This window comes from Orycteropus afer, unplaced genomic scaffold (genome assembly GCF_000298275.1).
Source record: "Orycteropus afer afer isolate SDZICR_OR568_19922 unplaced genomic scaffold, OryAfe1.0 scaffold00054, whole genome shotgun sequence".
In the NCBI taxonomy this organism is placed as follows: Eukaryota; Metazoa; Chordata; class Mammalia; order Tubulidentata; family Orycteropodidae; genus Orycteropus; species Orycteropus afer.
Window position 1 is genome coordinate 4,593,172 of NW_006921641.1, and position 14,545 is coordinate 4,607,716.

At 35.3% G+C, this 14,545-nt stretch overlaps 1 protein-coding gene across 1 annotated transcript in view; it reads left to right on the plus strand.

The window, feature by feature from the left end:
• MEMO1 (mediator of cell motility 1) overlaps positions 1-14,545 on the plus strand; it is a 216,519-nt gene that overhangs the window by 196,714 nt on the left and 5,260 nt on the right. The window contains exon 9 of the mRNA XM_042780681.1: positions 3,493-3,569. Within this exon, the coding sequence (XP_042636615.1) occupies positions 3,493-3,569 (77 nt within the window). The remainder of the gene's footprint in view (positions 1-3,492; positions 3,570-14,545) is intronic.

Below are 14,545 nucleotides of genomic sequence, written 5' to 3' on the forward strand. Positions count from 1 at the left end.
ATAAACTTTTTGCAGGTACTCAAAAAGTAGTGTTGGTTTTTGTACCATTCATTGTTATGTTTGTCTTCATTAGTTGATTGTTGTGTGTTAAACAGACATCCCTGGAGCTTATTCTCCACACTCTGTGAATCCACTCATTAATCACCAGTCACCTTTGGAGATGGGAAAATTACTTACCTGTATTTCTTTTTCTCAGAAAGCGTGCTCTGGAATGGATTCACAAATGAGCTACCCTCCTTTCCTCAAAGAGTAAGGTTTCTGCTTTACAGGATTTTTTTTTCTTGGGTTATTTTTCCTCTCATCTTTTGAATTTGAAAAGAACTGAGGGAAGGCACCTGAAGAAACTACTGACATACTCACTAGGGGAGTTCCAAAGCTTGTGCTGTCCCTAGGGGCAGTATCAATGGCTCTTAAAACTAGAAAGCTCATACTTGGAGTTGAAACAGGGGCTCAAAGAATCCATTTTCCCAGTGTACCTTCTGAAAGGATAAATTTCAGGTAAGTAATTTTCTCTTACTATGTGATATGCTTTATTCATACTTACAAAAATACACAAGTTCAGTTCTTCAAGAACTAAGGCAACTGTGTTTATTCACAGTTTAGATTTCATAAATTTGACTGAATGTTAGAAATATAAAAACTTAAAAAACAAGTAATATCTGCTTGTGAGGTATGTGAAATAATTTTATATTGGCAATAAATATGTAATTAAGATAGCATTTATGATCATTGTATTGTGCTACTTCTGTCATTTCCCTTCTTATTAAATAAAATCTTGGTAAAGTTATTTTTTTAATAGTATGAAACAAGTAAGTTTTTTGAACTCAAATTCCAAGCATTTAACTGAAGCTATGTGTGTGTATGGAGGGAGGGCTTGGATGATGACAGCTATTTACTTCAAATTATTTGCTTTCTGGATGTATAATGAACAGAACTCATTGCTCAAGTAATTTTTAAATATTTGTAGAGTTTTAAAAATTATGAGACAGTTGTTGAGCTATTATAAGTAAACTTTTTTTGGTATAGTAGCTGTATTTAGTGTGGATTTACTTTCTTAACAGATACATTGTTCAGATATTTATACTCAATTCTGCTGCTAAATGTGAGGTGGATACTGAAAAGTAGCTAAAAATATATATAGCAAAATGTTAAACATTTGCTCAAATTGATTTCCTGTGAATTTCAATATTTTAAAATATTTCAGACCTTCCCTTGTCTGACTATTCCAAAAGTTCCCATGACTTTCCTATTTGTTCAGAAGCAATTTTAAAGTAAAAGCTATGCTGAACTTTTGGTCCATACGAACAATACAGCATTTTAAAATATAGTTATACATTACTATTAAGGTAGACTTGACAACTTCAGCTGTTTGAAACAGCAGCTTTGAACTTGGAAATAAGCAGAATGGATTTTTGAGTAGCAAATAGTTATTATAATGTTGATGAACTTTTTTCTGCATCTGGGAGTAGCAATATTCAAATAGGTCAGTTCAGTTCTAATCACAGAGCTTATTGAAAATGGCTAAAACTGATAGCTCTTTCCAGAATCAGGGAAAAGAAAATATATTAGTATAAACCCAAAGCAGTTCAGTTCAAAGAATATACATCTTGATTTCCTACAAGGATATTACTGTTAGTACAGTAAGTCAGAATTTTCTTGTCTAAGATCTTTCATTTAATTGTTCATTCATTTTACAAAAAAATCTGAGAAGCTTTTATCAAAAGAACTTTTGAATAGAACTAGAAATTTAGTATCAATGAATTGAGTCAGTAAGTTGCTATGATAGAACTTTAGATTTGGCTTTGAGCCTCTGGCAGCCATCAATTACATATAGTTTCAATTATAGCATCAATTATATCCAGTTTACTTTATTTGATAGAAAGAAGTATGTACATACGCAATACGTTCTTTGAGGAAAAACAGTGCTATACCTAAGTATATTTTGAAAGAAAGGAACTCTTAAAATTATTTATTGTGTGGGCATTGAATGATGATTGTCACTGTCATCTCTAACAATTTTTTTTTTAGTTCAAGGATTGTAGTGGATCTCATAGCTAAGAAAACGGCAATACTTTATAATGTCTATAAAAAGGTTTAATTATATTCAGAAAGCAGAAGCAACCTCAGAATCCTATTGCTTGATTCTAAGATACCATCAACTGTATTATGTTATATTGATTTCATAATAGCTCTTGGAGGGAAAGTAAGGACTGCCACATTGAATAATTGTATATATTAATTGTGTGTGAAAAGTTGAAATGTGAAAGTCAAGGAAATAGGGTATGTTTTAGAAAAGTTACCATCAAAGATGACCAGCATCAACAAATGAATAACGTGTTAAGTTCTGTGATACTTAACACTTCATTCCTTAAGAGAAATTTCCTTGAATCATATACATGGTTTTTCTCAAAGGCAGATTGCCTTAGTAAGATGAACAAAAACTTAAGGATCCTGATTATTGACTCAAACCCATTTACTCAAATGTGTGAGCATAGTAGTTCAGATATATGAACATTGCTCTAAATAAGATATATACTGTGTGCACATGATTTATATATTCTAATACCTTTAGAAATGGGTTTTGGTCAATCTTTAAAAATTAGGAAATTTCTTAGGGGAAAAAACCTTACTGAAAGATAGTTTTAGGTGTTTCTGAAATCCGTCTTAGTTCAATAACAATCCATAATTAGTTCTGAATATGTTTAACTTCTGGTTTTCTTATGATTATAGTAAGAAACAATCTATTTTATGAGCCTTTTGATTTCTCTGTCTTCTTTTGAGGCTTCCTCCATTTTATACTTTCTGTTCTTTGCAGAATAGGTAAACATTGAATGTTCTGAGCTTGTACCCTTATTTTGAGATTTTATGTCAGTGTAGGACTATTATATTTATCCTTTCATGCATCATCTTCATACCACATAAGGTAGTTGTACTGATATTTCCAAACAGAAAATTTTGCAAGAAAGATTACTTTTTTAAATCAAGGTCATAAAAATCACATAAGCCACATGTATTCTTGACCTGTGTGTTCTTTCTGTAATAAAGATAAAAATCTTTGCATCTGTGCAGCAAAAGCTAATAAGCTTTTAATAATTTGTTATACTGAGATAATTTCCTTAAGAGAAATTTCCTTGAATCATATTCTTTGGGTTTACTTTTTATAATAGACTGGTATAATATGTTTAACAACGCTTCTAACTTTATAAGCTGTTTCATTTCCTTAATCTCTCGTATTGCTGATGACGCTAAGGTTCTATAACTTGAAATAGTTTTTTAACATAAAACATCAAACACTGTGGTCTTATATAATTTCTTTATTACTTTCCCAAATATGCCTTTTATTTTATATACGAGAGTTCCTGGGATTGATTCTCTCAGAGGCTTAAGCTGTGCTTTGCCTTTCACGAGAATTGAAATTATTTGGTAAGCACTTGCTTTCTTTTAGCTTCTAATTTTTCCCTATTTTATTTTGTACATGATATTTGTTTCAAGGTCAAAGGTTCCGTTACAGTTACTATGATGAATCCCAGGGGGAGATTTATAGATCCATTGAACATCTAGATAAAATGGTAAGTCTTTCAGGTGTGGGATTTTAATGCTCTAAGACTTTTTCTTTAATTTCAGATTAGTGGTTCAAGACTTAATATGTTAGATTATACTCAATGGACTGATAATTCTTTCCCAACTTTTAACTACATGTGCAAAGTGTAATTTGTAATTATATGACTATTAGTTATAAGAATAATCCCTGTTGTGCTAGTAGAAATTTCCTTCATCTTAATTTCATTTGATTAAGGAAAATATTTAAGAGTTATTAGGTATGGATTTGAAATAGTTTTGGAGGGAGAATCTTAGTTTTCGGGGCAATAGAATACTAACGTTGTTACTATTAAGCAGAAACAATCATAGCAGATGATGGAGATCTTTACTTTCTAAATCCTATTTGTTTTATGCTTTAAAATACATGTTTTAACTCTTTCTGAGCTATGCTGTTACTTCTTGCGCCATATTAATTAACTTACTGTGTCTTTAGGTTTGATTGTAGGCCAAGCTATTATTCTTGAGTAATGCTGAAGATTTTGTGAATTAGACCCTAATAAAAATTTCTGTTCTATGGGGGAAAAAATAGGTGTAGACTTGAAGTCTAAATACCTAAAATTTTAAAGCATTTGATTAAAAGTACTTTTTCAGTTACTACCTTTTTCCTTCCAGAAATAATGACAAGTCTTATAATGACAGTTTGCAGGAATTCCAGTATGCACTTAATTTAGCTGATTTAAATCTTAACGTTTGTTTGCTGTACCCTCCCCCATGAGGTATTTTCTTAAGTACTGCTATGGCAATTTTTAAAATATTTTACTGTAAAGAAAATTTGCATAGCGATGTTTAGAAAAATACCTTGAGGGAGGAAGGTGTGGACTGCAAACAAATACAGAATGCATGGGATATCTGCCTAAAAGCACAGTAATTTTAAAATTTCCAAGCATGTTTATTTTGGAATTACTTTGATTTTGTTCTTCATATTTTTTAGAATCTCTTAAAATGAGCTTTGTTTAGTCAGATTAATAATTTTAAACACATTAAATTTGTACCATTGCTGTTATTCTTAAAAATTTCTTATAAAAAATTGTTATATATCGTATTGTATTTTTGCTTTGATATTCGTTCGTGATTCTTCTTAAACTTACCAAGACTTGACTTTAAATTTCAGTGGGTCTAGCTATTGTCTATTAAGAGTTTGAAAAACCTGAAGAAATCCAAATTACTTATTTAAATGCAAATAATTTGCTTTCTTCTGTCCTCTCATCCTTTGCTCTTCCTGCAAATTCTTAACTTACTTGTTTTTTAGTTATTTGGATTTTTCTTAAATGGAATTTCAATTTGTTGTTTTAGATAAAGAATTTTAACACATGATTGTATTCCTGTGTAGCTTAGGAGTACAATAGACATTGATCCTGCTAACGGTTTTCAATGAAGTAGAATGGTAGTCATTGACTTGTTTTAATTATTTTTTTTTTTAAATCACACAAATCATAGCAGTATCTGCTCATAAACAGAATATTAACTAAATCAGATCGATCGCTAACCTCTTCTGTATCTTTAGCAAATCATTTCAATTCTCCAATCCTCAGTTCCTCATCTATAAGATGAAGGAATTGGACCAGATGATCTCTAAGATGTCTTTAAAATCTATCAGTCTGTAAGTCTGTGATCTGTTAAAATTAACTTTGCCAAACAATGTGTGAAGCTTTATGTGATGTTTCTGAACAAAATTATTTAGTATAAAGTAAGTAAAATATTTTAGTTTGTTGTTGTTGTTGTTGCTATTTGCCGTCGAGTCGGCCCCGACTCATAGCGACCCCTCCTTGGGTTTCCGAGGCAGTATCTCTATGGAAGTAGGATTGCCCAATCAAATATTTTAGTAAGGAATCTGAATGTGAACGTAAAGGTAGAATATATTATATGGTATATCCTGTTAAAGTACAAATGTAATGAATGAAAATTTGGTTACTTATGAAATTTTGTCATATTTAAAGTTATCTTAATTGTTACTGTAAATACAATTAGTGCCTAATACTTTTTATTTTATTTGGACTTTAATTTATTGGTTTTTCTTTTAATTTATTGGATTTTAATTTTAATTTATTGACATTATGATTTTGTCATTTCTGTAATTTAATTCTTATGACTTCTAGTTCTCTTCTGACTTTTCTGAGATTTAGTGCTCAGTTGCTTCAGAAAACTTTTGATTCTGCTATCCTTTATTTTCTTCACATAGCAATGGTTAATGGGTATCTACTGGGAGCTCTGGTAGCATAGTGGCTAAGACACTAGCCTGCTAACCAGACGGCTGGCGGTTCAAACCCACCTGCCACTCCTCGGAAGGAAGGTTGGGCAATCCTACTTCCGTAGTGATACTGCCTCGGAAACCCAAGGAGGGGTCGCTATGAGTCGGGGCCGACTCGACGGCACATAACAACAACAACAACTGTGTGTCTGGTACAGTAGAAGTAGTGAAGACACTAAAAAGAAATAAACATGTTCCCCAAGTTAATGAAATTTCTTACAGTTTAGTGGTCAAATAGTTACAAACAAGGTATCACAATATAGAGTTATGAGGGATATTTAGGAAGTAGAATGCATAAGATGTTAGTAAATGATTAGTGTTATGGATTGAATTGGTTCCCCCCGAAATACATGTTGGATTCCTGACCTCTGTACCTGTGTGTGCTATCCTATTTGGAAATAGGATTTTTCTTTAGTTGTGTTAAAGATCTGATACAGGTGTAGGATAGATCCTAAACCTAATCACTTCTGAGTTATAAAAAACCAGAATAGTCACAGAGACATGTTATCGGACCAAATGCATCCAGTACACAGTTCAGGCCAAAGCAGTTTACATACCGAGATACGGAGGAGAGAAAATTATTTATTGCAAAGCAGCAATGCAAGGAGTAGGGGTAGTTCAGTACCCAGATCTGACTCCCTGAGATGCCATGAAATACAGTTTTTGTAGGTTTCAGGAGAGGGGGTTGTGCATATTTACAAAAGGTTGAAGAATTTGGGTGTGAAGTGGATGAGGATTGTGCCTGGAGGCAGATGAGTCTCCTGTTATCAGCTGATAGGGGCTTGGCAGAGGGGAGAGGGTTAGTTCCCATTAACTCTTGTTCCTTTCTGCCCTATTGTGCATGTCCTGGGGCCAGAGTTAATTTACAAGTTGTTTCTAAGATACTTTTAGCAGTCTGTCACCTGCAGGAAAGAATGTTTTCCATTCAGTTCTTTAAGGGACTGAATACTCATCTGCCAGTGGGAAAATAGTTGGGGATAATTTAGTTTACTTATCTATTCCCATCCAGGTACCAGGGTGGGGAAAATAGTTTTTACTTTATTCAGTTTCAGATACAGGGGAAGACAGAGCTCTTGTAAGTTTCATCTACAAGACAAGGAACACAAGGAACCAAGCAACACTAAAGGGCCACTGATGAAGAAATCTACAGAGCTGAGACCCTCATTTGGACTTAGCCTTCACAGCTATGAGACAATATGTTTCTATTTTTTAAAGCTGCCTACTTGTGGTATTTGTGTTACAGCCGCACTAAGTAACTAGGACAGAATTTGGTACCAGAGGATTTGGGTGTTGTACTAGCATAAATACCTAAAATGTCAAAAATTAGGTAATGGGTAGAGGCTGGAAGAATTTTGATGTACTTGATAGTAACAGCTTAGATTGCTTTGAAGACACTGTTAGTAGAAATATGGGCTTTTAGCATCCAGAACTGTGAGACAATTTCTGTTCTTTAAAGCCAACCACTTGTGGTATTTTTGTTACAGCAGCATTAGGTAACTAATACGGTTGATTATAGCAGATAAGGAAGTGAAGAAATCTGAGATTATGTCTGTGTTCCATGTTTATGTAGACATTGTTATTCACCATTATGGAGAATATATTAGGGTCAGATTTAAGGTAAAAAAAAATAATGAATTCAGTTTTAGATAGCATGACATTTGTGGTAATGTTAGAACAATATTATAGCCACTAGCCATAAGCACTTATTGAATACTTGAAATGTGAGTAGTCTAAATTGAGATATGCTGTAGGTATAAAATATGCACTGAATTTCAAATACTTAATTTGCAAAAAGTCCTTGAGTGGCACAAACAGTTAAGTACTTGACTACTGCTTGGAAGACAGACCTGGCAATACGCTTCCAAAAGGTCACAGCCTTGAAAGCCCTACAAAGCAGTTCTACTCTGTACACATGAGGTTGCCAAGAGTCACAATTGACTTGATGACAACTAACAGCAACAAGATGTATGAAAAAATCCAAGATATCTCATTAATGATGTTTTCTCTTTATCACGTGAATTGATAATATCTTTGATTGTGGGTCACTGTATAGGTTGGTAATTCCTGCAGTGTTGTATACCAAACCACAAGTCAGGTGTTGGGAAGAGTGATGTGTGAGGGAGTTCTGGCAAAATGTCTATTGTCTGATGGCAGAATACACCTTAGGGAAAACTCCCTTTTTGCTCTTAAGGCCTTCAACTGATTGGATAAGGCCAACCCACATTACGGAGTTATGGAGTGTAATCTGCTTTACTTAAGGCCAACTGATTTAATCACATGTGACTGTGCTTCATATAGAAGCAGCAATCAAGAAATCAAATGATATATAGAATTGGCCAAATCTCCTGCAAAAGTTTAAACTTTTAACCAGCAAAGATGTCACTTTGATGACTATGGTGCATCTGATCCAAGCCATGGTCTTTTCAGTCATCTCATGTGCATCTGAAAGTTGGATATAGGCAGTCCCTGGGTTACAAACGTCTGACTTACAACCTGTAGTTAGGAACCAACCCCCACACTTCTTGACTTGAGCTCAAACCTATAGACTGTGTATGGGAAGGGACTGAGCAGCATCCCAACTCATTCTTCAGCGACTAGTGAGCCTCCCTGCACTCACCTTGTCCCAGACCTTGAGGTGCCCACATTGAACCCAGCCCAGGAAGTGATGGTAGTGCCTTGTATGGAAATGGTGCTGTGCCTCCGCTATAATCTTGGAGTGGATGTGGGCAGGATGGTGCAGGCTGTGACCTGGCTTTGCTCTGCCTTGTCCAGGTGGGCACTGCTTTGGCATTGTCTGCAGTGGTGTTCAGTACGGTGACTCTGGACCCTGCCTGTCTCCGCCTCAAACCCAGCCTTGCCTTGGTGGTGTCCCCAGCTCTGCGCCATTCATCCCAAAGCACTGGGACAGCAGGGAGGAAGAGTCTGAACATGAGAAAGTCACAATTCTAGCTGCCAGTGGCAGAGAAGAGTGTGATGCCGAGCACAGGCCCACCAAGGCAGGCCGTGGAGACCTCACTGCCTACCCTGCTTGGTCATTTATGATATTTGTGTAAGTGATATGTCCAAAGTGCTTAAAATAGTGATGAGAACATAAGTAGGTTTGCAATAGGAGCCCTGGTGTCACAGTGGTTAAAGGTTCGGCTACTAACTGAAAGATCAGAAGTTCAAACCCACAAGCCACTCCGTAGGAGAAAGAAGTGTCAGTCTGCCTTAGTAAAGAGTACAGGTTGTAATAGAAGTAGGTAGTGACCACATAAGGTAGGGCTTTATAGTCCAGGGTAAGAAACTTAGATGGTAAGTATAATAGGAAATGAAATGATATAATTTACATTTTTTCATAAAGGGCACTCTGGTGGTTGTGTGGAGAGTGGATTCTACAGGAAAGACAATAGTAGCAACATGGACCATTGACAGGAGTTCAGAGGGGATATCATAGTGACTTGGACAGGAATGGTGTGAGTAGAGATAGAAGTGGACAGATTTGGGATCTCTTTCATAAATAGAGGTGACAGAACTTAGCTAATGCATTGGCAGTACTGGTTTAGAACCAGAGAAGAGGACTGGACTGACAGTCTAAGTTTGGGATCTCTTAACATGTAGATGACAGTTAAAGCCAGGGCAAAGATGAGCTTGCCTAGTGTAGTAATTTTCAGACCTGTCTTTATATCTGTGGAGCTTTTACAAAATAGAATTCCCATATCACATCCCTGGAGATTTCCCAGTCATTAGTATGGAAAGAGCCCCAACATCTTTATTCCTAAAACAGTTTTGTAGGTGAATTTATACTGAGAACCGCTGGCCTACTGTCTAAACTACTGTTCTTGGATCTGTTGAAGGAGACCAAAACTTCCATCTGTCTTCCCTCACCTCATTTTCCATGCATCTGTTTAAATAAATCATTTGTGTATTTTAATCAGGCAAGCCAGGCATCATTTTTTGGTATACGTAAGAACATATAAATCAGTGAATTGATGCTTTTAACTCAAGGGTGATGGTTTCTCTAAATTTGGTTTCCTGGGTGCTTCACCATCACTGAAGATAGCATCCTTTGGAACTTGAGAAATTGTGTTCATATTTAAGTACTGTATTTAATGTTCTTTGTTATTCTGTTGTGTGAACATTTGTACTTAACAGTTCTTTTAGTCTTTCTGCTATCTCTGTGTTGAGTGTTAGTTATTGAGAAGACTAACTTTATCTTTTTTGTCGTGTATGAATAGCTAGTTAGACAGACATTGATTTCTTACATTGATGCAGAGCAAAATGAGTAATAGTTACCATTGGCATATTTCTTGTAACTTCTTTGGAAATAGTTGCTTTTTCTGTTATCTTCTACGTCCTTCAAGATAGAAATTTTGGTTAATTAAAAGAACAATGTTTATATGCCAAACATTATGCTACTCTCTTCACAGTAGGACCAATAAGCTTCAAGTTAACTTCTAAATCTGCATCTGATTACTTTAATTTATATGTCTAAAATTATCAGAATATAACTTCAAAGTTTTATTAAATAGCTTAGAATATTTTTTTCTGAATAAAGAGAGTATTTGCTTCACATGAATGTGCTTGAATTTAATGTTTGATATAAATTTGACTTGGAATTGATTTTTGTGGTCTGTTTATTGAAACATTTCTGTTTCTACGTAGAAATTTTAAATTGTTTATAAATGTTCTATTATTGGCATGCTGGTAAATCAATTTATAAGTCAATTCTAGGAGTTAGAATAATTAGATGAAAATAATAAGACCAGCTGACTATACATGTGGGGAAGCTTTGGTGGCATAGTGCCCAAGGCATTTGACTGCTAACCAGAAGGCTGGTGGTCCAAACCTACCAGCCACTTCTCAGAGGGAAGACTAGGCAATCTCCTTCCATAGAGATACCATCTTGGAAACCCCAAGGGGGGTCACTGTGAGTCAGAACCGACTTGATAGCAGTGAGTTTTGAACTATCCATGTACTCATGCATGTATGTATGTATACATATAACTATGTATACACATAGTTAAACTCATATAATGTATTATCTTAATTGATTTATATAAATAATAAATATCCTTTTGCATATTCTCTTTTTTTTAAGAGGTTATTTTATGTTGCAAGATTTTATTCATTTGAGAGCCTGTATTTCAGTTTCTGTGTGCAGTCTTTCCAGAGCAAATATAGTTGGGTGGTTTTCTATATAACTTACAAAAATGTTGACAATACTGAATTGAAATAATAAATATAAAATTTCATAGTTTTGTAGAATGGAAAATTATTTTTAAGTATAAAATTTTAGATTTGACCTTTTAAAGTTAGTATGTCATTATGTTTTAGGCCTTTTATTGTTATTATAACAGCCCTTACTAAATTTATTTAAATAAAACTGTTTCTAAGTTCTCAAAGAAAAAGGGCATTAGCTATTCTTCTTGGTGCAGAATGTTTATATTTCTGGCATTTCAGTATTTTGGAAATTAGTAAGGTTACAAAAGAGCACATAAAGAAAAACATACTGGATCTTTCAAATGTTGTAGTTGGGAAGAAAGGAAGTGACTGTAGGTATAGGAGATTTAGATTCTGAAAGTCTTGTGATATTATTGACTGTGGAGCATGTAGTGCACTGCAGTTTCAGTAATTATGGTGACCAAAGCAGAAAGAGTTTTAAGACAATGATTTTGTGAACTTTACTTACTTGAAATATTAGCCATATTTACATTTTATAAATATTTCAGTCATATGTTATCATTTTATCTGCTTTTTTTTTTTTCCTGTAGATCAGTGTTTCATTATTGATTTTTTAGAATCAGAAAATGTTGTTGTAGTTCATCCATTATAACCTCTCCCCCCACCCCCAGTGTTATTTGTAGTGACTGGCTTCATTTAATTTGAATTTCAACTGCTTTTCTTTCTTCCTTTGAACTCTTTTGGAAGTGAAAGTGTTTTATGTTTGTCTACTCATATACTTCTTTCTCTAGAACTTTGGCCAATAGCTTCTTTACTAGTCTTTAAGTAGGTTTTGTGTCATTATCAGTATGATAGCCTTTTGTTAGTACGTTGCTCCTTAGCACTGCTATTTTTAGGATTTTTTTCTATAAAATTTCTTTTACTATAGGAGTTAATCTTAGTATTTCGTAAAGAAATATTTTCTTTTCTCACTTTTTTAAAAAAAATTTTATTGTGATTTGGGTGAAAGTTTACAGAGCGAATTCATTTTCCATACAGCAGCTTACATACACTTTGTCTCATGGCAACGACTCCAATTTCCCATAACAGCTCCCCTCCCACTTCCTTCATAGTTCCTTCTTCCCTGTGTCCTTCCCTCCCATGCACTCCTGCCCCCTGAGCTATCTCCCTGTGTGTACATAGCCCTTCTATTCTTCCATGACTGATCTCTACAAGGAGTCCATCTACCTAATGTAAATGTTGAGCTCATATACCTGTCTTTTGTTTGGCTGGCAACCACAGGAGTGGGTTCAATTCCAGACCTAAAGGGCAACTAGGGACCATAGTGTCAGGGGTTTCACGAGGATCTGTCAGACCAGCAAACCTGTTTTTCTTTTTCTTTTTTTTTTTAAGATTCTGAGATTTGTTCCATGTTGTTCTCCCACTTTATCCAGGATCTCCTACACAGATCCTCCTCCACGTGATTGACAGTGGTAGCCAGGTACCATCTAGTTCTTCTGATCTCATAGTCGTACAGGCTGGAGATCCCTTGGACTAATTGTTTCCATGCATCTTTGGTTTTCTTCATTCTCCTTTGCTGTGGATGAGGAGAGACCCATTGTTGCGTCTAGATGGCTGCTTGCAAGCTTTTAAGATCCCAGTTGCTACTCACCAAAGTAGGACATGGAACAGTGTTTTTGTGTAGTATGTTATGCCAATTGAGCTTGATGTCCCCTGCAACTATAGTCCCGAGCCCACAGGTCCAATTACTTGCTCCCTCTGGGTAGCTGGCTGTGGCAAAGAAGTGACTACAGCCTTGTCCCTTGTCAGCTCTACTATATACCTGGGAATTCTTACAGAACATACAAATACACTTATAGAAACATTGTCTGCCAACTCTATACATGGTCATGGGCACACCTAATAGTTCGTCCTGTCCACCCATCTATCCATCACTTTGTTTGCCATCACTGACAACACAGAACCGTATGTGCAAAAGGGTTCATCTTTGTTGTCTGTAACTCCTATGCACCTCTCTATGTCTTCCTCTTCTTCAGTGCCATCGCGTTGATTGCTCGCATTTGATACATTGCCCTTCTCTTCACCCAAATCAGTATTTGTCTCTACCTATCTAGCAATGTTACCTTCCTTCCCCTCCCACCTCTGGTAACCAACAAAGGAAATTTCCTTCCACATATAAACCTTTCCTTGACTTTTTACAATAACAGACTAATAGAATATTTGTCCTTCTGTGATTGACTTATTTCAGTCAGCATTATGTCCTCCATTTTCTCACTGTTTTTGCTAAATGTGTAGCTATCGCTCTGATAATAAATTTCTATACTTTAGAAAGTGAGACCAGAGTTCCTAATGATATCTTAACACTTAGTTTATTAATTATGTGGTAATAATTAAAACACATGATACTAGTTCTTATTTCTTAAAGGTCTCTAAAATGCTTTGCTATTCTCATGTGTTTATTACTTTAAGGAGGGACTTACTTCTGGTTAATATTTTGACTCTTTCCTAAGCCACGGTACAAATAAGTACCACTTACATTATCCACTTCGGAGGTTTTCTGGGAGGATTTTTTCCCCCCAGCACAGAGTTTATGTGCTGGCATTGGCATGGGGACATGCATAACTACATAAAACAGAGGGAAGTTTGTCAGTGACATACTGTATGAAGTGGTGCATCCTGGAGGATAATTGTGTGAAACGTGTGTCTCTTTGGGCTTCTATACAGCGAGATAAGGGTTGTGAGTGTATTTATCGTTTTCTGTGTGTTATTGGGGTGCAGTATTCATGATTAATATGCAACTGAATATTTTTTCCGTGCTTCATCCCATCTATCCTACCATTAAAGTCCATTGGGACATATTTGTCCCATATAACATACATCAAAAGCCATCATACCTAACAAAAATTTTAAAATATTCAATGATTAAACATGTATTCCATTAGCCCCTCCATCCCCCCAAAAAAAACTTAAAAACAAAAATTAACTCAGTTGTGAAAGGGTTATTGAATCACTTATATGTAGCTGAACTTCATTTTAAAAGGGAAATTACTTACTCACGTTTATTGTCTTTTCAGTTCTGATTATGTAGCTGTGTCAGGTAAAGCTTTATATTCAGTTTAAGATTTTTACCTGGGATTTGATATTACAAGTTTTTGCCTATTACTGGGAGACTCAGCACACTGATAGGTCCCCCCATACCCTATACTCAACAGAGGAGTTAACTCTCAATTTGAGAATTACTTGCTGAAGCTGCTAAATTCCTCAGAAAACATCTGCTTTATCTTGAGCTAATCATGGTAGATTAAGTTCACATGAACAGTAAAATTCTTGATATAGTGGGCTCTGTAAGCTTTCCATTACCTGGATTTTTGACTCATTGATCATATCCTTGGTATTTTAAGGAATGTTGTTGTTGTTGTTGTTGTTGTTATGTGCCGTCGAGTCAAACCTGACTCATAGCGACCCCTCCTTGGGTTTCCGAGGCAGTATCACTACGGAAGTAGGATTGCCCAACCTTCCTTCCGAGGAGTGGCT